General features: G+C 41.3%; 1 protein-coding gene across 2 annotated transcripts in view; it reads left to right on the forward strand.

Moving 5' to 3' along the window:
* SRPX (sushi repeat containing protein X-linked) overlaps positions 1–25,162 on the forward strand; it is a 169,341-nt gene that overhangs the window by 46,054 nt on the left and 98,125 nt on the right. For both annotated transcript variants that reach the window (XM_052663489.1, XM_052663490.1), the window contains exons 2-4: positions 15,047–15,106; positions 20,360–20,551; positions 23,865–24,041. In XM_052663489.1, the coding sequence (XP_052519449.1) occupies positions 15,047–15,106; positions 20,360–20,551; positions 23,865–24,041 (429 nt within the window). The remainder of the gene's footprint in view (positions 1–15,046; positions 15,107–20,359; positions 20,552–23,864; positions 24,042–25,162) is intronic.

Here is a 25,162-nt window from a genome sequence, read left to right on the forward strand (position 1 = left end):
ATCTGGAGGGAAGGAAGAAAGAATTAACTAGACAAGACTATCATTACCTATGGGTTTTCCTAAAAATTCTGAATCTGTTTTTCCAATTATTTTGACTAAGACCCATAGGAAGAAATACATACTGTGACCTACTATTTGGGAGAATATAGTATTTATTGTCCAGTCAGAACACTTGAAAGTGAGGAGTGCTAATGATAATCATGCCAGGACAAGAGACATAAAATCTGTCTCATGCAAACTGGGGACACCCTCCTACAGCACACCTAGATAATTGAAGAGTAGTATTTAGTCTTAATATGTGCCATGAACCCTGACATTTTCAATTCTAGTCTATTTCACTATAAAAACACTAATTTATGACCCATTAAATTGAGTCAAAAGTTTGAAACATGCTACTCTAGTTGGTTGTTGCTACATGTGAGGGGTTTTGAATCGTGATGGAGAGGGGAAAAGGGGATGTCATGAAGTGAATGTCTGAGACGGACCGTGGACTTGTCCCATCTGAATATTTTGGTGAACATTCTCCTCCAGGACAAATACTAGTAATAAACATTGCCTCCAACTTATTCCCCGTGATTAGCAAAAAGTTTATTTAGATCGATCTTTCTGGCTCTCCTTGTTCTGCTCAGAACAAGCATCTTCTCTGTGTACTTCCCCCACCCCCTTTTCTTACCATTGGGCTTCAAAAATTTTTTTATTTGACTGTGCTGGGTCTTTGTTGTGGCATGTGGAATCTTTAGTTGTGGTGTGTGGGATCTAGTTCCCTGACCAGGGATCAAACCCAGGCCCCCTGCACTGTGAGTGTGGAGTTTTAGCCACTGGACCACCAGGGAAGTCCCACCCTTGGGCTTTTATCTGTTGGTCTGCTCCTGATTTAGAAGTGTAAACTTCCGAGAAAGAGTTTCTCATTTACAGTGTCTGGCCCCTCTGTGTACTTACTCTTATGTCTTGGAGTTGAATGCTCTTGAAAAGCTAAATTTTCTCCTCTGCTCCCTTCCTTCAAAAATACACACTTATACACAACTCCTGGACATAACAGAGCAAGTCTTGCCTACCAGTTTGGCATGAAACTCACACCTGGGCTTCTTCAATCAATGGTCCCCGATATATTAGGACTTTCTGGGTAAGAAGTTCTTGGAAATTACCCATGGAGGAGAGAAGGGTTACCACTCTACCCTCTGTCTACGCTTCTTCAGGTCTTCTAAAATGTTTGAACACTTGTATGTGTCAATAAGAGCCACAGAATGTGAGAGACTCAGGAGTAATACTTCACAGAAGTAAAAAGAACTTTCTGTAAACCCCCATTTTGTAAATATCTTTAGGACATGGAGACGCATAGAGAACCACAGGGGTTTTCCTGCCTTGAAGGCTAAACTATGGTAATATCTTGAAATTGAGAGTCACTTTTTCCTAAAGCAGATTTTATCATCTGATCATACGAATTCATAAACTAAACTTGACAGCAGTTTATTTTACTAGAAAGGATAAAGTATGTGACTTCCTGGTATTATTAAATTGAATGTATATATACATATATTGTTTCTAAATCATAAATCATTCAAGATGGTTTAGACATAGGAATTTAAAAACACAAAACTTTGGTGGCATTAGGATTCCTAACCATGCTTAATGCTTTAAAAAAATTCTTCAAAAAAATACCAGCCCAGATATGTTTGTCTTATTTTATTTTATTTTTTTTATCAGAAGCTCATTTACATGCATAGCAGCTCAAGGTATGTGTGTGTGTGTGTGTCACTCAGTTGTGTCCGACTCTTTGTGACCTCATGGACTGTAGCCTGCCAGGCTCCTTTTGTCCGTGGAATTCTCCAGGCAAGAACACTGGAGTGGGTTGCCATTCTTTTCTCCAGGGAATCTTCCCGACCAAGGAATCAAACCCAAGTCTCCTGCATTGCAGGTGGATTCTCTACCATCTGAGCTACCAGGGAAGCCCAACAACTTAAGGAAGTAAAAGCCTAAAATATATATGTACTAAATTAAATAGAAAATGTGATTATGAACCATCAAATGAGGAGTTTGTAAAACAAGCCAAGAATAATAGTTTGTTTGAGGCCAATTGCAATATTTGAGTTTTAGGGAGATTCAGCTGCTATCTTACCTTGGTCCCCTAGAAGCAGAGCCTGTGACTTGCAGGGGGACTGCTCTCAGAGAAAAGTTGTCAGTGAGGAGGGGAAGGGAAAAAGACCCAATCAAGGATACAGTCTCAGGTAAAATCTAGCACCACAAGGTGCTCAGGAACATAAATCCTGCAGGTTTGTACTTCCACCCCCCCCTTTTTTTTTTTTGGGTTTTAAACCAAATACTGCTTCTTATATCAGAATTTGTATAGGTTGCAATCTGGTCATGGCTTAGCTGGCTCAAGTTTTCTCAAGAGGTTCCAATCAAGTTGTTGCTTTGGCCTGAGGTTTCATCTGAAGGCTCGGGTGTGTGTGTGTGTGTGTGTGTGTGTGTGTGTGTGTGTGTGTGTGTGTTTCATCTGAAGGCTTGACATGTGTGTAGATCTTCTTCCAACCTTATTCACGTGACTATTGGCAGGCTTTGGTTCCTCACCACATGGGCTTCCCCATAGGACTCCATCATGACTTGGCAGCCAGCATTCCCTGGGATGAATGACCCAAGAAATACACTGAGAGCATGTCCAAATGGAAACCATAGTCTTTTTATAAGTCAACCTCAGAAGAGATACGACATCCCTTATGCTATATTCTTTTCATTAGAAGCAAAGTCAATAATTCCATTCCACATTTTAAAGGAGGGAGTTATACAAAGGAGTGAGTTCCAGGAGAAAGGGATCACTTGGAGGCTGCATGTCACAGTCTACCCTCTGGCACCCAATGATCCATGTCCTTCCCACATGTAAAATACACTCACCCCCTCCCAAGGTCCCTAAAAGTCTTATTCCATCACAGCATCAGCTCAAAATCCAGAATTTCATCATCTAAATCTGGTCCAGGGAAGACAAAGCCCCTTAGATTTACTTTCATTTTTTGTTGGTTCTAAAGGAGGTGATTTTTTAAAAATTCATTATTTATTTGTGGTTGCGCCGAATCTTTGGTACTGTGTGCCGGCTTTCTCTAGTTTGGCGAGCAGGGGCTCCGCTTCGTTGTGGTACATTGGCTTCTTATTGTGGGGGCTTCTCTTGTTGTGGGGCATGGGCTCCAGGCACAAGGGCTCAGCAGTTGTGTCTCATGGGCTTTAGTTGCTCTGTGACATATAGAATCTTCTTGGACCAGGGATTGAACTTGTGTCTCCTGCATTGGCAGGCAAATTCTTATCCACTGTACTGCCAGGGAAATCCTAGATGTACTTCTTAACTGTAACTGCTTGAATAGAGTTCTTCTCTATTTGTAGACCTGCAAAATCAAAGGGGTAAGTTATCAGCTCCCCACATATCTACAGTGATTGAATAGGCATAATATAACTGCTCTAGAGATTCCTGCTAAAAATGGGGTCAAATAGGAGGCATAAGGGAGTCACTGTTTCATAGAACTTTTGAAATCTAGCTGGCCAAGTTTTGATAGTTCTTTGTTCAGGCCTCACAATCTAGAAAGAATTCTTTAGGGTTCGCTGCTCTACTCTCTGGGCTCTTGATTACACCCTCTGAGCAGTCTTTCCTTTGTCATGCAAGGTAACACCTATTTATAGCTAAGCAGCTCTATGTGTCTGTTTCCTGAAAGTAGAATTCTATGAATTCAAAGGTCTCTCCTCAATTCTGTAATGTCTCTATCTCTCTCAGTCATGTTGGTAATATTTCTGAATATATAACTCATTAAAACTTTGTGAGTCCATTGCAACAAAAAGAATAAAATACCTAGGAATAAATCTACCTAAAGAAACAAAGACCTATATATAGAAAACTATAAAACACTGATGAAAGAAGTCAAAGATGACACAAATAGATGGAGAAATATACCATGTTCATGGATCAGAAGAATCAATATCATGAAAATGAGTATACTGCCCAAAGCAATCTATAGATTCAGTGTAATCCCTATCAAGCTACCAATGGTCTTTTTCACAGAACTAGAACAAATAATTTCACAACTTGTATGGAAATACAAAAGACCTCAAATAGCCAAAGCAATCTTGAGAAAGAAGAATGGAACAGGAGGAAGCAACCTGCCCGACTTCACACTATACTACAAAGCTACAGTCATCAAGACAGTACGATACTCGCACAAAGACAGAAATATAGATCAATGGAACAAAATAGAAAGCCCAGAGATAAATCCATGCACCTATGGACACCTTATCTTTGACAAGGGAGGCAAGAATATACAATGGAGAAAAGACAATCTCTTTCACTAGTGGTGCTGGGAAAACTGGTCAACCACTTGTAAAAGAATGAAACTAGAACACTTTCTAACACCATACACAAAAATAAATTCAAAATGGATTAAAGATCTAAATGTAAGACCAGAAACTATAAAACTCCTAGAGGAAAACATAGGCAAAACACTCTCCGACATAGATCACAGCAGGATCCTCTATGACCCACCTCCCAGAGTAATGGAAATGAAAGCAAAAATAAACAAATGGGACCTAATTAAACTTAAAAGCTTTTGCACAATGAAGGAAACTATAAGCAAGGTGAAAAGAGCCTTCAGAATGGGAGAAAATAATAGCAAATGAAGCAACTGACAAAGAATCTCAAAAACATACAAGCAACTCCTGCAGCCCAACACCAGAAAAATAAATGACCCAATCAAAACATGGGCCAAAGACCTAAACAGACATTTCTCCAAAGAAGACATACAGATGGCTAACAAACACATGAAAAGATGCTCAACATCACTCAGACAAATGCAAATCAGAACCACAATGAGGTACCATCTCACACCAGTCAGAATGGCTGCTATCAAAAAGTATACAAATAATAAATGCTAAAAGGGTGGGAAGAAAAGGGAACCCTCTTACACTGTTGGTGGGAATGCGAACTAGTACAGCCACTATGGAGAACAGTGTGGAGATTCCTTAAAAAACTGGTAATAGAACTGCCATACCACCCAGCAATCCCACTACTGGGCATACACACTGAGGAAACCAGAATTGAAAGAGACACGTGTACCCCAATGTTCATCGCAGCACTGTTTATTATAGCCAGGACATGGAAGCAACCTAGATGTCCATCAGCAGATGAATGGATAAAGCTGTGGTATATATACACAATGGAATACTACTCAGCTATTAAAAAAGAATTCATTTGAATCAGTTCTAATGAGGTGGATAAAACTGGAGCCTATTATACACAGTGAAGTAAGTCAGAAAGAAAAATACCAATACAGTATATTAACACATATATATGGAATTTAAAAAGATGGTAATGATGACCCTATATGCAAGACACCAAAAGAGACACAGGTATAAAGAACAGACTTTTGGACTCTGGGAGAAGGCAAGAGTGGGATGATTTGAAAGAATAGCATTGAAACATGTATATAACTGTATGTGAAATAGATCGCCAGTCCAGGTTCGATGCATGAGACAGGGCGCTCAGGGCCAGTGTACTGGGATGACCCTGAGGGATGAGATGGGAAGGGAGGTGGGAGGGGGGTTCAGGATGGGGGATACATGTATACCCATGGCTGATTCATGTCAATGTATAGCAAACCACTACAATATTGTAAAGTAATTAGCCTCCAGTTAAATAAATTAATTTTAAAAAACCCACTTTGTGAGTCTCCTGTGAATCTTCTTGGTGATCACTCCATTAGCAAAAGCCACATCCACAAGTCTCATAAACTCTTGTTTAATTGAGAGGATCTGTGAGATACATCTTTACTAAAGGGCATGTTGTATGACTGAAAGTACTCTGAAGCACCACCTTGACCTAACAAAGGATTTGATGGTCATATCCTTGGCTTTATCTGTACACTGTTTTCCTGGCAGTACCCTGGATTTGATCTTTGAAGCCATTCACGTGTCCTTTTGGCTTTACTACAGTTGCGGTGTAGCCCCTTTGGCAAATCATTTGCTAGAACTAGATCATCTGGTTCCCGTAAATGAATACCCTATGGCTTCCAATAGTGCAAAATATCTTTTTCTAAACTTCCAAATCTCCAGTATCGTCACCATTTAAACTGATATCCTGAAGCTGTACTGAGTGGGATAAAACCATTCCAGACATACAAGCATAATGGCACATGGTTTATGTGTTGTAAGAAACATGAAGCAGCTTTTTCTCTCTTCTTCCAACATTTGTTGACTACCAATTCTGAATCATATTGCTAGGTATACAAGGCAAATTAGACATGGGTCTCATGACTGAGCCATTTAGAGACATGATTTATATCCACAGAGTAGATATTTTTAAATTAAATCTTGACCTATGATGTCTAGTATGGCAGCCACTAGTCACAAGGCTATGTAAATTTAAATTAATTAAAACTAAATGAAATTTTAAATATTATTCCCCAGTTGTACTAGCCATATTTCAAGTGCTTAATGATCACATGTGGCTAGTAGTTACCCTATTGTAAGCATAGATATAGAACATGTATATCATTGTAGAAAGTTCCATTGGACAGCAATAATCTAGGGGGAAAAAATAAGGTCTGATAAAGCTAAGCATTTATCCTTGTTGTACATATATTTCTCTGGCATACTAAAAAGATTCAGATATCAAGGAGATACTACTTATTTCCTTATTAAATACTCTAATGTGCTTCATAATAAAGAATAATGGGAAACCATGGTTCTTCATAAGTTTTTGGATTATAGAACCTTATTAAATCAACTAAAAGTTAGCAACTTTTCCCCAGAAAGTATATTCGTGTACCAGACAGTATGTCCAATTTCAAGAGGTTCATGGATTCCCTCAAAGCCCTTCCATTGATCCTCTAGGAGGCCAGGGACTCAGGTTAAGAATCTACTGCAAACTGAATTTGATTTTCCCATTGACTTTCAGCATACAATTGATGATGAAATTTATATTTACTATTAAATATTATGACCTCTGATAATAAAATTATATTTAGAATAAAGATGAGAAAACAAAAATTTCTGACAAAACATTAAGAATATATAGCTATCATCAAAATAAGTTAAAAAAATAAACCCAACCCTTTTAACTAAAACTTTAACACAGAACCAGCAAATCTGTTAACTTGCATCATGTATCACAGTCAATAAAGGAATATGGTTTAGCAGATTGGCCACTTCTTCCATTGGTCTTGAATGCTCCCTGTATTCCCCACTGTCACAATGAAAAAAATTTTAGGGTGATGAGCACTCTAGTAGCCTTTTAAATCTAAATTCCTGGTGTAATTCTAATATGTATAATAGATATTTCTTAAAAATGGGTTTGTTGACTCGATGATATTAAATACCTAACAGGCCAGGAAGACCCTTCTTTGAACTTCAGAAAAAAGGAGTGACTAGTTCTTTGCAAATCTGTTAATTTGATGAAGTTTCTGCAAGAAGAGCAGAATTATAAATGGAATTGGCTCCAGGTATGGCTAAGGGACAGAATCTGACATAGCACCGAGTTTCTGATTTCTAAGCCAGTGTAGAATTTGTATTTGTGTGGAAGAAGCACTGAAGCATTTTTTCCAAAGAGTGGTCATCTGAACCATATAAGGACTTATTAATAGTTGCCATAATAAAACCTCAATTAACCAGAATTCTAAAGGGAACAGCCTTTTGTAAATAAAGAAGAGTTTGCTAGGCAACTTCCCTCTCTCTTTCCCTGCCAACCTCTCTCTCTCTCTCTTTATTCCTTTCTATTTTAACCCAGTGGAAAATCTTTTTCTAATATGTGTGAATCTCCTTTGCTGTTTTAGTAAGCTTTAGTATGATCTTCTGAACATAATTAGTCAGGGGGCTTCCCTGATAGCTCAGTTGGTAAAGAATATGCCTGAAATGCAGGAGACCCTGGTTTGATTCCTGGATCAGGAAGAGCCACTGGAGAAGGGATAGGCTACCCACTCCAGTATTCTTGGGCTTCCCTTGTGGCTCAGCTGGTAAAGAAGCCACCTGCAATGTGGGAGACCTGGGTTCGATCCCTGGGTTGGGAAGATCCCCTGGAGAAGGGAATGGCTACCCACTCCAGTATTCTGGCCTGGAGAATTCCAAGGACTATATAGTCCATGGGGTTGCAAAGAGTTGGATACAACTAAGTGACTTTCACTTTGATCTTACTATATCCTTCATGACAACCATTTTGCAGACTGGTCATCATTTTTTATAGAAGTTGATATATGAGTTTAGGCTGAATATAGACTGGGAATTTGGGGGAATATCCATTTATTTTGTTTTCTCTGATCTCTTATCAATAATAGGCATTAAATTCCCTGTTCATTTGTGAATCAGTTTGGATGCATTCAGCTTGCAAGTGACAAACAATGCTATTCATAGCAGTTTAAATTGAAAGGGCATTTAGTATTGACCTAGCAAAAAGTGGGGAATGGCAACCTACTCAAGTATTCTTGTTTAGAAAATCTCATGGACAGAGGAGCCTGGCATGCTACAGTCTATGGGATTGCAAAGAGTCGGATACAACTGAGCGACTAAACAACAACAAACACGAAGTATGGAGGTAAGATGTCTAGGGTTGATTTAATAGGCCAATATAGTCATCACAGACCCCAGATTCTTTTTATCCTTCCACTGTACCATCCTCAGCTGAAAATCTTTAGTCCTGAGACATCTTACCTCATGGTTACAAAGTGGCTGCTATAGCTTTAGGTATTTATCCTTACACAATCACTCCCAAAGAAGGAAAAGAGAAACGAGGGCAAAATAATCTTCTCTCTGTGCACTTCTCTCTTTTATCAGGGAGAAAGTCTTTCCCATAAACCTTGTTCTCCTTAAGCAGGCTTCTTTGTGGTTGTCATCTGCCAGTGCTAGCTTTCATGCCTATCTCTGCAACATTTATTGGCAAAGAGGAATTTCTGACTTATAGTCATCATGATTCAAGGTAGAAAGAGATTAATTAGTGGGTTGTAATCTAAATGGGGCTTCCCAGGTGGCACTGTAGTAAAGAATTTGCCTGCCAGTGCAGGGGGCACAGGAGAAGCAAGTGTTATCCCTGGGTCGGGAAGATCCCCTGGAGGAGGACATGGCAACCCACTAGAGTATTCTTGCCTGGGAAATCCAATGGACAGAGAAGCCTGGCGAGCTACAGTCCATGGGGTCACAAAGAGTTGGACAGGACTGAGCATGTATGCACAGTCTAAATGGAGGTGGATGTACCATTATAAGTGAGTTACTAATCAAAGTAATCTCTGCCAGGATTCTGAACTGAGATCTGAACTGTCTGCCTTGGGGTCTTTAAGTAAAATCAGTAGTGAGAATGCCTGGTTTGGGGTTTGAGTAGCTATCCAAAGAAACCAATGAACAGAAGAGCTGCTTTACTGTGACAGGGAGACTGCTTTCTTGTGGGTGATGATGCAAACCATCCTTATATCTCCTTTTAGCTCATTATAAAGACTTGTCTCATGGTGTAACCTAGAGGGCTCCTTTCTCTAGGCAAACATCTACCACTTTTCAAATGACTCCAGAGTTGAGCTTGTCATCTTAAGTTGAATGTGTGGTTTAACAATACATGTGGTTTATCCCTGATACCCCTGGAGGCAGGGTCAAGGCTCACTGTGGGAGTTATCTGTGCAGGTGAAGGCAGATGGAGAAAACTTAGAACCCAGAGTAGAAAAGTCCAGTTTCTGGCAGTTGGCCCTGAACTTGTTTGTGTAGCCATCCTTTTAGATGTATAATAAGGCTTTGGAGTGTGAGGACTTGCAGTAGTGTGAAAGGTGGTGCTAGTGGTAAAGAACCCGCCTGCCAGTGCAGAAGACATGAGATATGGGTTCAGTCCCTGGGTTGGGAGATCCCTGGAGAAGAGAATGGCAACGCAACTCCAATATTCTTGCCTGGAGAATCCCATGGACAGAGGAGCCTGGCGGTCGGTGTATGATTCATAAGGTTGCAAAGAGTCAGACACAGCTGAAGCCATTCAGCACGAAATTAATCATACATATTGGATCCCACAGTCCACCATTTTTTGTCTTTAAGAGTTATCATATATATACATGCATATATATATATTTAAAAATTTTACATAATGATATGCTCAATGACGAAAACATGATAGAAAAAAAAAAGGATGGAAATTTTCATTCTAATTCTACTGCCCCAACATGGAGGTTTATGGTGTATTCTTTCAGCCCCTTTTTCCATTTCTCCCATTTCTTTCTTTTCTCCCTCCTTTTCTCTCTCCTTCTCTTCCTTTTAAAACATGGCAAAATATTTCAAATATAAGCAAAGTATTCACCATCTATATTCAACTGATGTTAATATTTTCCCACATTGACTTCAGCTATTTTATAAGAACTGAGACATCAGTGGCTCCTCATGTATGCATTTGGCTTCCTTCTCTTTCCTTCCTGCCCAGAGGAAGCCATTAATATAAAGTTGATGTATATCTTTCCAATCCATTTTAGCACACATCTCTAGAATATATATTATTTTCTGCATTTAAAAATTTTGTATACTTAATTTCACGCTGTATTTATCATGCAACTTGCTTTTTTTTTTTTAACCATACATTGTTTTGAGATTTCATCTTGTTTTGTGTAGATCAAGTTCACTTATTTGAACTTTTACAGCTTCTTATCGTATGAATAATACACCTCCATCTATTTCTAGGAATGGTTGTATACATCTGTTTTTACTAATGGCAATGCTGCAGGGAACCTTCTAGCACATGGCTACTCCTGCCTTATGCCAAAATTCCTGAGGCGTATGTCTAGAAATGGAAGGGCTGATTTGAAGGATAGTTTCAAATGAAGTGCAAAGTTTTTCCAGCCTACTTGTACAATTGTATTTCTACTAATGGAACTTGAGAGTGTCTATTTCATGACAGCCTTGACAGTTAAATTGTTGCCAATCTCCTGAGTATAAATTGGTATCTTGATATATATATTATCCCGAATACCAGTGAGCTTGAAGATTTTTTTTATATTAACATTCTATGGTTTTTGCTTCAAATTCAGGTCATTTTTTTTTTCTACAAAACTTCTAATCATTTTTGTCATTTTTTTCATTGGTCTATCTTCTTTATATATCCTGGATAATAATTCTGCATTATATACATTCCAAATATTTTTTCCCAGACTGGGTCTTGTCTTTAAACTTTATTTATGTATCTTTTATTGCATAGGAGTTTTATATTTTTGTATAGTGAAATGTAGCCATATTTTTCTTTATGGGTTATGGCTTGTGAGTTTTGTTTGATAGCTTTTCCTACCTCATGTTTATGCAGATATTCCTCATTTTCCTCAAATTTTTGGCTTTCAAATTTAGGTCTATAAACTGTCTGGAAATTATTTTTGGTTTGGCGTAGGATAGGATTCTTAGTTTTTGTTTTTCTTTGTATATGATTTATAGCCAATTAATCTCAGCATGTTTATTGACCTTTCACCTACTTTATCATATTACAAATTTGACATAGGTATGTGTCATATAACAAATTTAACATATGTATGTAACATATAAAATATGTGACATATTCTATATGATATATATAGAATATATAATGTCATTATATATATATATATTATATATATATATATACACATATGTGTATGCTAAGTCACCTCAGTTGTGTCTGAGTCTGTGCAACCCTATGGACTCTAGCCCACCAAGCTCCTCTGTCCATGGGGATTCTCCAGGCAAGAATACTGGACTGGGTTGCTGTGCCCTCTTCCAGGATCAAACCTGCACTTACATCTCCTGCACTGGCAGGCAGGTTCTTTACCACTAGCGCCACCTGGAAAGCCGTGTGTGTGTGTGTGTGTGTGTGTGTGTGTCTGGGTGTGTGTGTGTGTGTGTGTGTCTGGGTGTGTGTGTGTGTGTGTGTGTGTCTGGGTGTGTGTGTGTGTGTCTGGGGGTGTGTGTGTGTGTCTGGGGGTGTGTGTGTGTGTGTGTGTCTGGGTGTGTGGGTGTGTGTGTCCATATGTGTGTCTGTGTGTGTGTGTGTGTGTGTCTGTGTCCGTGTGTGTGTGTGTGTCTGTGTCCATGTGTGTGTCTGTGTCTGGGGGTGTGTGTGTGTGTGTCTGTGTCTGTGTCTGTGTTCAGTTTCATACTTCATCCTGTATATAGTTTGCAGTATCTGCTTTCCTGCTTAGTTATATTTCACACATATTTTCCAGACTTGATTAGTGGCTATAAAATAGTTTGTTGATATAAGATAGTTTGCTCATGCCCCTATTGTTAGATGTTTAATTTTCCACTATATTAAACAACATGTGATGACTCTGTCTTAGAATGCTGCTGTCCTGGTAAAGTGGAGCTGTGCACCCTAGGTGCCCTATCTCTCCAATAGGTCTCAGTCCCGTCTCATCTCTATGGAGGGTCCCTTCTTTGAGTTAACACATCTCCAGTTGATTCTCTGTGAGTGTTTTTGTGATGGTCACGGAGATGCATTGATCAGATGTGCCTTCAAAAGGACTGATTGTCTCAGCTGGGGGTAATGCTGTTCTCAGACACCCGTCAGCTTTCTGTTCCTTAAGAGCTTGCCTCAGCTGTTGGGAGTGCTTCACCCAAGTTCATGTCCTTGAGGTGGGCCATATCCAATGGTGGATGGAAATTGGGATAGAAGGGTCCAGCCATTTTAGTCCAACATCAGAAGCTGTCAGGCTTTCCCAGTGGCTCAGTGGTAAAGAAACTGCCTGCAATGCGGGAGCCACAGGAGACCTGGGTACAATCCCTGGGTTGGGAAGATTCCCTAGAGGAGGGCATGGCAACCCACTCCAGTATTCTTGCCTGAAGAATCCCATGGACAGAGGAAGCTGGAGGGCTACAGTCCATGGGGTCACAAAGAGTTGGACACAGCTGAAGTGACTTAGCACGCATGCATGCACAGAAGCTGTCACTGGGCTGGCTTTAAAGCTTGACTTCTCCCTCTTTCCAAACATACTTCCTTCTTATCCCTTTCAGAGATAAGGATCCCTAATAAACACTGTGTGTACTAAACTCCATCTTGTAAGGTAGTATACCTCCCAAAGAGCCCAACCTGTGGCAGTTGTCTTTTCTGCTTAGAGCCAGGAATCAGTCCAGATCCTCTTCCTGCCTAGATAGATTATACGGAGGCCAGGGTGACTTGGAAAGAGGGAACTGCTCTTAATATGAGACATATCTCGCAACGCTGAGAAATGTGCCATATGGAGTTGGAGAATTCACCAGTTCTGGAGGACGTCCAGTTCAACTCTGATTCTGGGGGAAGGGGGCAGGGTAGGAGGGGAGGGACAGTAAGTTCTTAAAAGCTTCTGATCCATTCAAAACATATTTTGGAATCTACACTTCTTTGCATTAAGTGAATAATAAATAAAATTTATTTTCCATTATGAAAGTAACATATGTTTATAATGGAACATTTAGAAGAGAAGAAAGAAGAGCATCCAGTGATCAAAGACTCTTTTCCATGCCTTGTTTATTTTGAATTTGTTTTACATTATTATAAATCATACCATTTATATAATTTTGTTACAGCACATTTTTCACTTAATAAGCCTTTTCTATTTAACCCTTTATAAACATTTTGATGACTACATTATATTATATCCAGTAAATGTACTTTGGTTTATTTAACCATAATATTGACTGTTTGGTCAGTTTTTATAGTCTTTTTCTATTTTAAATGATGTTGCAAAGAAATCTTTGTAAATTCTTTTAATTTTTTAAAATTGGAGTGTAGTTGATTTACAGTGTTGTGTTAGTTTCAGGTATACAACAAATGCAAATTATTTTTCTATATTTAATATTATTTCTTTGGGATAGATTCCCAGAAGGGGAATCACTGGATCAAGGGATTTGAATATAGGCTTCTAATTCATTGCTAGATTGCTTTCCTGAAGAGTTTCGTGTTCATTTTTTGATATAGAATAAGGACCAGTTTATGTAATTTTATACCTGTCTGGGTGGTCAGAGACCAGGTAAAGAAACCTGAAGCAGAACTGGGCTTCTCTCGTTGGGAAAGTCCTTTCCAAATGGACATGGTCTGGCCTTCATCACTTTTAATTTCCACTCACCATCTCTCATCCAGGATACAAGAAGAGCAGGACCATTACTCAATTCTCTTTTCCTGTTTGGAGCTTTGAATAAACTCATAAAAGAGAATGTTCTTACCTATGATGGTTGCAGTCCCTGCTGGTAAATGTGTAATCAGGGTGTTGCTAATTCAACATTCAGTGATCAGAAGAGAAAGGCGAGAGGGAGAGATCTCTAAATTCGAGATTATTGCTTTGAAGTTTGGGGCCTGGTGCTGCTCTAAAGGTTAAGAATCACCATTCACTGGAATTCAACAGTTAACATTTGAAAAATGATTCAGTTCCAAGTTCCAAGTGAGTTTAAAGTTTTAAATTAAACACAGACTTTCTCTCTGAGGTTGTGGTTTTCAAGGGTAGCAGGACTCATCAAGAAATTTGACTTTAGCCATGCCTGGGTGAGAGGTTTCGAACAAACATCCATGTCATCAATTTCAGCCCTCATTTCCTACAAATAGACTAAGGCAGCTTAGAACTAAGACATTTGATTTGCCTCCTTATCCTCCACCCAAGTTTATTTCACAAGATGGACTTATTTTCAGATTATTTTTATAAATAAAATAAAATAACACCCAGTTCTTTTAATAAACACCCAGTTCTACCAGGTTTTCTTTGACTGCTGGAGAAACTCTGGGCTGTGCCTGAGTCACACACATTTTACTGCGTCTCTGCTGGCATGAGATTCATATTCATTGGCGTCTTCTCAGAGTGAAGTTGACTTGCTCTCAATCCCGAGTCCAGAATTCCAGTGGACACATGGTGATTCCCAAACCATTGGAGGCTCATTTTGCTGGGCTCTGGCAATCTCAGTCCAGCCGGGTTCACTCTGAGCGGTCCCCTGTCCCTTTGTGAATGGCCACAGAAGCTTTCACTCTTGCTCTGCGTTTTAATAGCCCCTCTTGCATGGACTGTGCCAAAGCAGTGCTTCAAAATATTCGTCCATATCGTGTGGCTTTTCTTGCTGCAGTTTCTGTTCTTTTTTATTGTAGGATCTGGAGATTCACCGCTAGAAGATGATGAAGTCGTGTATTCAGACGCTAAATATAAAGGTGAATGCTTTGCTTATGTGCTAATGAAGACCTGCTGATGCCAGGAGAACTTTCCCTCTTGCCCTGCAGAACCGATTATAATAAAGTGACCAGACAAAACATTTTCACTTGTAATTGCCTGTCCAGAAAAGAAAATGTTTAAAAAGTAACATGCATATGCTCCCATTTGAAAGACAATACAGAAAAAAAAATGTAAACTAAAAGCATTTGAAAATCTCTGAAGTGCTACCCTTCAGCACCCCAGTGGTCATTTTATTCTCATCAATTTCTTTACTATCCTTACTTCTGCAAAGCCAAGCTCTAGCTGATGAAAGTGAAAATCAAGCCCTGAGTTCTACCTAATTCATACATTACAGCCAGACTCATCCTGAGTAAACCTTCCAAGGTCAAATCTGGACCCAGTGCTGCTAATGTACTGAGATGAATGGGGAATGAGAAAACTTGATTTTCATAAGCTCATTTCATTGTGCTCTTTCTGAGTGTGGCTTGGCTCCTGAAATGATGAGTAAAGTGTGTTGACCAATGAAACTTTAATGATAAAGAATTCCATCTCTACACATTTTCAGCAATCCACCCCTTCCAGCAGGTATAAAAAGCCTAATCAAGAACCTTCTATGCAGGCTCAGGTAAGTATGTCCATAAATATTTTCTACTGGTGAGTTGTTTCTCTGAAACTTAAGGAGTCCTGAGAAAAGTGAAGGTAAATTTAGATTATTCCTTGCTGAATCCAGTTCCTTTTACATTTGAGAAATAATTTGAATAAAATGGCTTTTTGTCCAGGAAATTTGTCTATATTTTGGCAAGAGCACTCCCCTGATCTGTCATGATGTATCTGACTTATAGGAAGATCAGGGTAGTACTGGCCATTCTTTGGTTGGAGAAAGTCCTTCAGTTGTTTTCTACACAAGTGAACAACCTTTCTAACATAATGGCTGGTACCTATGTCCAGCTGTGTTTCCCACCATATTCCATGTTTGCTTATGACCTGTGAGTACAAATACTCATTCCTATGCATAGCTCCTGTATTATTGCCTCAGGAATTAACCAATCAAGCAAAGCACAGACTTGTTAATGAGTTGTTTGGAGTAAGGTGATTTTCCTATTCGTAACACTTAATTGATTGAGAGTTAAAAAAAAAAATCTTCCTAAAACACACGTGTGCCCATGTGACCCTTCACATGTACAAGAGGCATTGTGTAGTGCCCTTGGATCGTTGTTCCTAGTGTTCATCCTCCCTTCACAGCATTGGATGTATGGAAGGTAGACCAGATGGCCAAAATATGTGCCTGCCCTAGAGTTCACCTAAAATGTTTAAGAATATATACTTCTTAGGGAATTGTTTTCATTGTCAGTTATTTTTAAATTCTAAAACTTAGAGGCAAACCATTATTCACCAGGGGATTAGTTGTAGATCCTCAGGCCCCTACACAGTGTCTGGCACAGAGTATGTACTCAGTGTTTTTGGAATTAAATTTATGATATAAATCATAATTTATAAAAGAAAGAAGTTGTGAAATGTAACCAACACTTAATGTGGCAACCCTTGCTTTTGACTCTTTTACCTGGAATGCCATTCTGTCTTCACACTAATGGAGGGGAGGAGAAGACATGTAGAGATACGATGTTGTTACTTATTTACAGATGAAGGAACCGCAGATTAGAGAGGGGAGGTGACTTGCCCAGACTCACACAGTTAGCAAACATTATGTTTGGGTCTAAACTCCAGATCTTTTAGCTCAACATCCAGAGTTTACTAGTGGTTCCTCAGTCTGCTACATGATACTGCTTACCCCCAGGAACTCCACAATGGCCCAGGGAGATGAAAAGCTTTCCAGAAGAATCAATTTTAGGTTTCTTCCTAAATAAACTGTCTTAATTGAAGCAGCATAAGAGCGTCCTTTCTGTAAATCTCTATTTTAAACATTTTGCTAATTCACTTTTTTAAACATTTATTTTTTAAATTATTTTCTAAAATTAATTTTTATTGGAGCATAGTTAATTTATGATGTTTATTTGTTTTCCGCTGTGCAGCAAAGTGAATCATTTAATACACGCGTACTTCATGGTGTTTGCATGCACTTCAAATTCAAGTCACTCAGTGACTTTTTCATTACTGTCACTGCAGGGCTGTTAAAATGTCAAAATACCTTCCAAAGATCTGTCTTGGGAAGTAATCCAAAAGAAATTCCTTTTGAAAAAAAATAAAAACAAGATCTTTCCCCTACATGTTGACAACAGCACAGCTTTTGGATAGGTAGCCAGCACTGTTTTTTAGCTGTGTGAAGGCTCAGAATATCTTAAAAAAAGAAAACTGCTAATGGCCTGGTTGTACTGAAGTATGTGAATTTGTGATACATGTATATGCCCATCATTCTGTAATGTACCTGCTAGCCTTAAATATTTGTCCTGGGCACAGTTGTGAAAAAGACAACCATAATATGTGTGCTAAACATTGTGGGTCTGCTGCCTGACATTAGTTTATTCTAAGACCCTGTATTTCCTAACCTCACATCAAAGTCCAGAGGCTGGAGGATGTGAGTGTTTTTCAACACTCGAGTGAAAAAATGAGTAGAGAATTGGATGCCCTTCCAGGTTGTAAATCTGTGGAATTATGATTGGGACCCATAATGTAAACGGATTTGCCTTTAGCTGGAAGGATTACGAGAGACTACCCAAAGTTATCAGTCAGAAGGAGTAAGGAGGTAGGCATGGGTGTGAGATGGGTAGGAGGGCAGAGAGGCATAATTTGAATTTGAATCATACAACTGCAAAGCTAGATGGGACTTTTTTTGGACATTTTCAAACTGGTATAAAATTTGATCAGAATAAAAATAAACATCGTACTGGGTTGCCCAAAAAGTTCGTTCAAGTTTTTCTGTACCATCTTAGGGAAAAACCCAAATGAACGTTTTGTCCAATGCAATAGATGGGACTTTTAAAATAATTTCATCAGATTCCTTACTTGTGTAGGTTAGGAACCTGAGTCCCTGAAAAGTGTTTTGAATTACTAGGAGATGATAGAGTTCGATAATATGAGCCCAGTCCTCTTGACTTTGCCCAGTAGCCACCATATACTACTAGCTCACCGTTTTCATCACCTCCCTCTGGGTCTCCTGTATTCTTCTCACCTCATCACCCTTCTGCCCCGATGGGGATTTCATTTGCTCTCTCTGGAGCCCAGTTCTCAGTCCAGGATTTCAGTTTGACCTGTGAGATGGTGACAGAAGGGCAGTGAAGGGGACCAGTTGGCAGGAGAAGTTGGAACTAGAGAAGCACAGAAGCGTGACAATCCAGAAGGGGAACTTAGAGGAAGTGAGGCAGTGGGGGAGTCAGGGATAGAGGGCGGGGAAAAGAGGACAAAGACAAAGAGGTAAGGCCACAGATGACTTTTAAGATCTAACACTGTGGAAGTCCTTTGTGGACTATACAAAGTGCTTCTTTGAGCTTTAAAACACTAACTACATTTTGGAGTTTGCTTGTGGGTGGTCTTTCTTATTACAGTTGGAAAAGAAAGGCAGAAATAGAGGGGAGGGAGAAATATACATCACTTCTAGTAGTCATAGAAACCAATAGGTTCCAAGTCTTGGAGTGGTAGGCATCTATGGATTTTTTCAGAATTTATTGTAAGGACTTCTGATTATAGAAGAAATATCCACAGCTTGGCAGTACTAAGCAAACATACCCCCAAAGGCTTCTCATTTACCTGTGATCTTGAAATCTCTTAACTTCGTGGCTTACCAGGAGCCATCACCAAAGAAAGAACTGAAACATTTAAAATCGGTTCAAAAATTATAGTTAGAAGAAAATACTGGAGATAGTCTGCTGTTTTGTACTTCATTTCAGGGTTAGATTTTTCTCATTTTAAAATGTTAGCACACACAGACTGGATGTGTAAACCCCAGAGGAAGGAAACTTCATTCCAGAAAGGGATAGAGGCCTGGTGTAAGCTCCTGCAAGTCTGTATCCACATGGTCAAACTTAATCAGCTCTAGACCAAGCCTGGGACAGCACTTCTCCCCAGGAAGTCCAGGAAATACTGCTTGAGTCTCTACCTTAGCACCCATTTGCAGCTGCCTGCAAAGCATAATATGATGAAAATATTAGCCAAAGGTGATGTCAAAGCACATAAGTTTAAAAAAAAAGGAAAACAGTCTATGCACGAGACCTGGCCAGGAAGGACTGTTGGTTTTCATGGTTGAGAAGCAGCCAGAAACACAAGTCAAATAGGGAGTTTCCTGCATGGCCACATGATGGCGCACAAACCTCACTCACTGACAGCGCAGGTGCTGGGGGGGAGAGTGAGGAGCGTGGCAGCTGCAGGGAGGGGACACCTGTTCAGGGTGCGGAGAACCTGACAGACTTGAGGGAGCTGTCTCTGGTCCCCATTGATGTGTAGTGGGCACTGTGGGAACTTTCCAGGAGCTAGTCTTGTCCTGCTAATTTTATGGCTCTCAGCGAGCACCTACTAAAGGCCCAGGGAGAGGTTCTAAAGTATGTGTTGCCCTAAGCTGTTCTCTAGGCAACTGTGAGACCGAGACCAAAACACCCTGGAACTTTGCCATTGGAGAAGGGTGTCATCTCTTACCTGAAGGGGGCTTAACTGCAGACATCTGAAAAGGGAGGTTGCTTCCCAGTGGGGAGTCCCTGTTCTGTGACTTTAAACCCAAATTATATCCTGTGGCAAAACCCTGGAAATTGTTGCTATATCCACACTCATTAAGATGGGATTACGTGTTTTTACAGTCACTATGATACAAACTTGGAAAAAAATCTAAATTGACCAATTATTAACTCCCTGCCATCATATATGTATGGTTGGGGTTAGAGTTCACGATGGTAACAGTTGCTCTCAAGAGAATTCTGTCTCTAGTCAAGGGAAATATTCAAAAGAACAAGCATTCATTGAGCATTTACTATGTGCTAGGCACTGTGCTAGTTGCTTACTATGCATTTTTTTAGTCCTTGTAAGAGTCCTATGACATAGTTACGAGTATTCACTCAGAGAGGTTAAGTAATTTGTCTAATATCACACAGCCACCAATGGAGGAACCTGGACCCATATTCAGATATATCTGACATCTAGTCCCGTGATCATAGCCTCCCCACCCAGAGATACCTTATAAGACATGGGGCACTATTTGGAGGTCCAACATCTGGAATGCAGCCAGTCAGGGACTTCGAGACTGAAAAAGACACATTTTCTGAAGATATCATTTTCTATTTCTCCTTTTCCTTTGTTTCTGCCCCCTGTAGACATCCCATGGTGCTCCCCCATCAAGGTGAAGTATGGGGATGTGTACTGCAGGGCCCCTCAAGGAGGATACTACCAAACAACCCTGGGAACCAGGTGTGACATCCGCTGCCAGAAGGGCTATGAGCTGCAGGGCTCTCCCCAGGTGATCTGCCAGTCAAACAAACGGTGGTCGGACAAAGTCATCTGCAAGCGTGAGTAGCCTGGCCCCATGTGGGAGACCCCAGGGCCAATCAGGGCCAAAGTTCTTTTTTTGTTTATTTGTTTTAAATATTTTTTTTTAATGTGGACCATTTTTGTTGTTGTTATTTGGCTTTTTAGTTATTTAGTTTTGTTTATTTGGCTGTGTTGCAGTATGTGAGATCTAGTTCCCTGACTAGATTTAGTTCCCAGGGATTGAACCTGGGCCTCCTGCATTGGAAGCATGGAGTCTTAGCCTCTGGACCATCAGGGAAGTCCCTGATGGTGGACCATTTTTAAAGTCTTTACTGAATTTGCTTCAGTATTGCTTCTGTTTTCTGTTTTGTTTTGTTTTGTTTTGTTTTTTGCCCCAAGACATGTGGGATCTTGGCTTCCCACCCAGGGACTGAACCTGCACCCCTTGCATTGAAAGATGAAGTCTTAACCCCTGGACCACCAGGGAAGTCCTGGGGCCTAAGTTCTTTTGCTCTGAGATCAAGGATTTTTACTGAATGTTTTGTGGGCTGTGATGAGAAAAACTCCTTTGTGAGCAGAAGCCAATGTGTTCTTAAGATGTGGCAGAAGTAAGATGACACAGTTCAGACAGAGGGGTGTGATTGGCTGTTTGGAAAGGGGGAGAGAACAGAGGTTTGTTTTGCACTGTATTATGTCCATTTAATGAGTGCTGGACCCTGGAAAGGTGTTGGGGATTGAGAAACAAGACACGTTCTACCATCAGGGGTCATCTGCCATCAGGGGTCTCACGGAACAGCATCAGAGACAGCGGGCAGAGGAGTAAACCACAGTATAAGTGCAAGAATGGTGTTCTGGCCCACCTCCTAGCTCCTGCTTTATGGGAGGCAGATGGTGATTGCAGCCATGAAATTAAAAGACTCCTGCTCCTTGGAGGAAAAGCTGTGACCAACCTAGACAGCGTATTAAAAAGCAGAGACGTTACTTTGCCGACAAAGGTCTGTCTAGTCAAAGCTATGGTTTTTCCAGTAGTCATGCATGGATGTGAGAGTTGGACTATAAAGAAAGCTGAGCACCGAAGAATTGATGCTTTTGAACTGTGGTGTTGGAGAAGACTCTTGAGAGTCCCTTGGACTGCAAGGAGATCAAACCAGTCAATACTAAAGGAAATCAATTGTGAACACTCACTTGAAGAACTGATGCTGAAGCTCCAATACTTTGGCCACCTGATGCTAAGAGCCGACTCATTAGAAATGACTCTGATGCTGGGAGAGATTGAAGGCAGGAGGAGAAGGGGAGGACAGAGGATGAGAGTTGGATGGCATCACTGACTTGATGGACATGAGTTTGAACAAGCTCTGGGAGTTGGTGAAGGACAGGGAAGCCTGGCATGTTCCAGTCTATGGGGTCACAAAGAGTTGGACACAACTGAGTGACTGAACAACAACAAATCAGTAAGCAAATGGAAAAAGAAAACACTACAAAACAGGGCAAAAATCAAAACCAGGTGCAACATAAAAGAGAAAATGCAAATAGCCAAGGAACCAGGGAAGAAAAGATTTGCCTCACCAGTGTCAATGAAAATAATCAATAAACAATCTATAATAGAATAGAAGAGAGTTTTATCTGAGCCAAACTGAGGACTCTGTAGTGACCCAAGGATGAAAGAGCAGATAAAACCAAGGAGGGCCTTGGAATGCAGGAACGGAAAAACCAGACCCTTAGTGTCCTTCTCTTGCCCATGTTGTAATTATTAATGGATTTCAGGTCCTCCTGAGCAGTATAACCTGTCTTCCCTCCTACCCCATAGGGAGAAGGTATTTGCCTTATTCTTCCCCCACCCAGTGTACATGCCTCATCCAATCAGCAAATGACCCACAAGACCCTATCCCACTCCTTGTACCCTGGGTATAAAAGTAAACTAAGTTCCCCTGTTCAATGTCGGTTCTCCCTTGAGCTGGCCCACTGTTCTGTCAGCATCTCCCACTCTAATAAACTTTATTTCCCTCTCAAAAAAAAAAATTGTGCTCTGCCCTGGACTACTGGTAGTAGAGAAAAGTGCTCCTCCAAGAGGTAGAACTTAGGGAGGCAGGGAAGAATTACCCGCTGAATGATGCTCATTCCCTGAAAGGCACCAGGCCTCAAGGGAGAAGCCTCTAAGCGCATTTCAGGGGCTGACTTTGAGCTTCCTGAAAAGTTCCATCTCACTTGGGAAACTGCACATTGCATGGTTGAAGCACATTTCAGGTGCCATTGCTTTTCCAGATCGCTGTCATGAATGGAGCACTTGGGTACCAAGTGTTTCACATACATGCAATTTTTGCAACAACACTGTTGAGATGGGTGCCTTTAACTATTGGGGAAACTGGGGCTGGTCTGCAGCCATGTGATCCAGGCTGTGTAGACGACTATACCGTCTGGGTGACTATCCTGGACAGTGTATGCTTCTCTCAGGTGTCCTGGATGCCCTGCTGCCAGTTGCTCTTCATGACTTGTACCATTGATTGACCTTCCTCCGAGGAAGAAGAGGCTCTGCTCCTTCAGAGCACTGTTTTCTCCATCCTAACAGGGAGAGCATCCCCCATGGGCAGCCTCTAGCTGCCCAGTATTACTGACGGGTAAAGGATTCTGAAAGCCCAGCTACCATGCCTGGAGGCAGGGCAGGCTCAGGTGTCAGTCATGCTCCAGGGCTCCCCTGTGAGATCAGGCTGAGGCTCACCTGGCCTGAGATACCACCTTGCCCCCCTTCCTCCTCTCCCCATCCTGCCTCCCCCACCCTTCACTGGTCTCCCCTGGAAGCACAATCTTACTCCAGATTGGAGTTTGGAGCAGAGAAAGGTTTATTGCAGGACAAAACAAGGAGAATCAGTGGCTCGAGCCCAAACTCACCCCCCCTCCCAACTGCCCAAAGGGTTTTAGCACAGCCTGTTTAAAGGCCAGGTGTGTGTGTGGAGGGGGTGTGGGTCTCAGAGTACATGAAAAGTTCATGCACAGTTCTTTGATTGGTTGATGGTGAGGTAACAGGGCAGTTAACATTGTAGGCGCCAGGGGTCTGGGGTCATCAAATAGTTCACTGTGCCCACTTGGTGGTGGTTTTAGCATTTGAAAAACTCAGGGAGTGTGCAGCAGATACTATTATCTGGGTCTTCAGAGAGGAGTTGGCATGGAGGATATGGGAAGAGGTCTGCCTCCCCAAAGGCCCCATGGCGTCCTGCTTGGTGACACCATCCATCTTTCCTCAGACTTCTGTCTGCTTTATTTCAGTTAACTTCCCCCTATGCTTTCAGTTTCTGGACTCTGAAACTCCGTGACAAAAACTAAGACCTGCTGAATCTCTGGTTTTCTCTTTTTCAGAAAAGCGATGTCCTACCCTTGCCATGCCAGTCAATGGAGGGTTTAAGTGCATCGACGGTGCCTACTTTAACTCGCAGTGTGAGTACTATTGCTCGCCAGGATACACGCTGAAAGGGGAGCAGACAGTCAGGTGTATGGACAACAAGGCCTGGAGCGGCCAACCAGCCACCTGCGTTGGTAAGAAAATATCACCAGTCCTCAGGAGGCACCTACTTTGGGAGGAGTGGGGGGTGTCCATACAGTGGATTTAAAATTTTTATTTATGTATCTATCTCCACCCAGTCTTAGTTGCAGCATGAAGGATCCCTAAATTGCTGCATGCAACCTCTTAGTTGCAGCACGTGGGATCTAGTTCCCTGATCATGGATGGAACCTGGGCTCCCTGTATTGGGAGCACAGAGACTTAGCCACTGGACCACTAGGGAAGTCCCCATAAAGTGGATTTTTAAAGGAAATACCTGTGTTCCATGTGTAAAGCCAAAGGCCTGGTTTTGCTTTCCGTGGTTCTCTTCATCCCTATTTCTCTGGCTTAGCACAGATCTAGCCTCAGTCTCTTTGCTTGAGTTGACTTCACAGCTCATGGCTTTCCCATGACTTGTCTCTCTCTTGGATTGCGATCGAGGCAACTGGAGGCTAGCAGAGAGAGGTGCAGGGAAATCCTGCTATTTTAGTTCCAGGATGTGCCCTGTAGCATTGAGCAGAGTTGTTGACATCTGGCTGGATGGTCCTGCGGGGAGCAGCTCTGTGTCTTGCTGCCCACAGACATAGTTCCTTTGTTAGCAACTCTGGGAATCAGCAAATGCTCAGTGTGCTAAACTGGCAGGGATTTGGCTGTCTTACCTGACTCTGGATTTGTTGGCAGTAGCTCTTAGTTGTGGTTCGGGGGAGCCTTGGCCGCAGCCTCGCTGGAACTCTTTTTTTTTTTTTTTTTTAATTATTTTTGGCTGCGCTGGGTCTTCGTTGCCTCTCTCTGGCTTTTCTCTAGTTGCGGTGAGCAGGGGCTGCTCTTGGTTGACAGTGTGTGGGCTTCTGCCGTTGCAGAGCACAGGCTCTAGGGCTCACATACTTTGGTAGTTGCAGTGTGTGGGCTCAGTTGTGGCATACGGGCTTAGTTACCCTGTGGCATGTAGAGTCTTCCGGGTTCAGGGCTCGAACCTGTGTCCCCTGCATTGGTAGGCAGATTCCTATCCACTGTGCCACCAGGGAAGTCCTCAATGGAACTCTTTACACATGCAAATTCAGGGCCCCACCCCAGACCTGCTGAATCACAAACTCTGGGCACGGGCCTAGCACTTGGC

The sequence above is a fragment of the Budorcas taxicolor genome, chromosome X (genome assembly GCF_023091745.1).
Source record: "Budorcas taxicolor isolate Tak-1 chromosome X, Takin1.1, whole genome shotgun sequence".
Lineage (NCBI taxonomy): Eukaryota > Metazoa > Chordata > Mammalia > Artiodactyla > Bovidae > Budorcas > Budorcas taxicolor.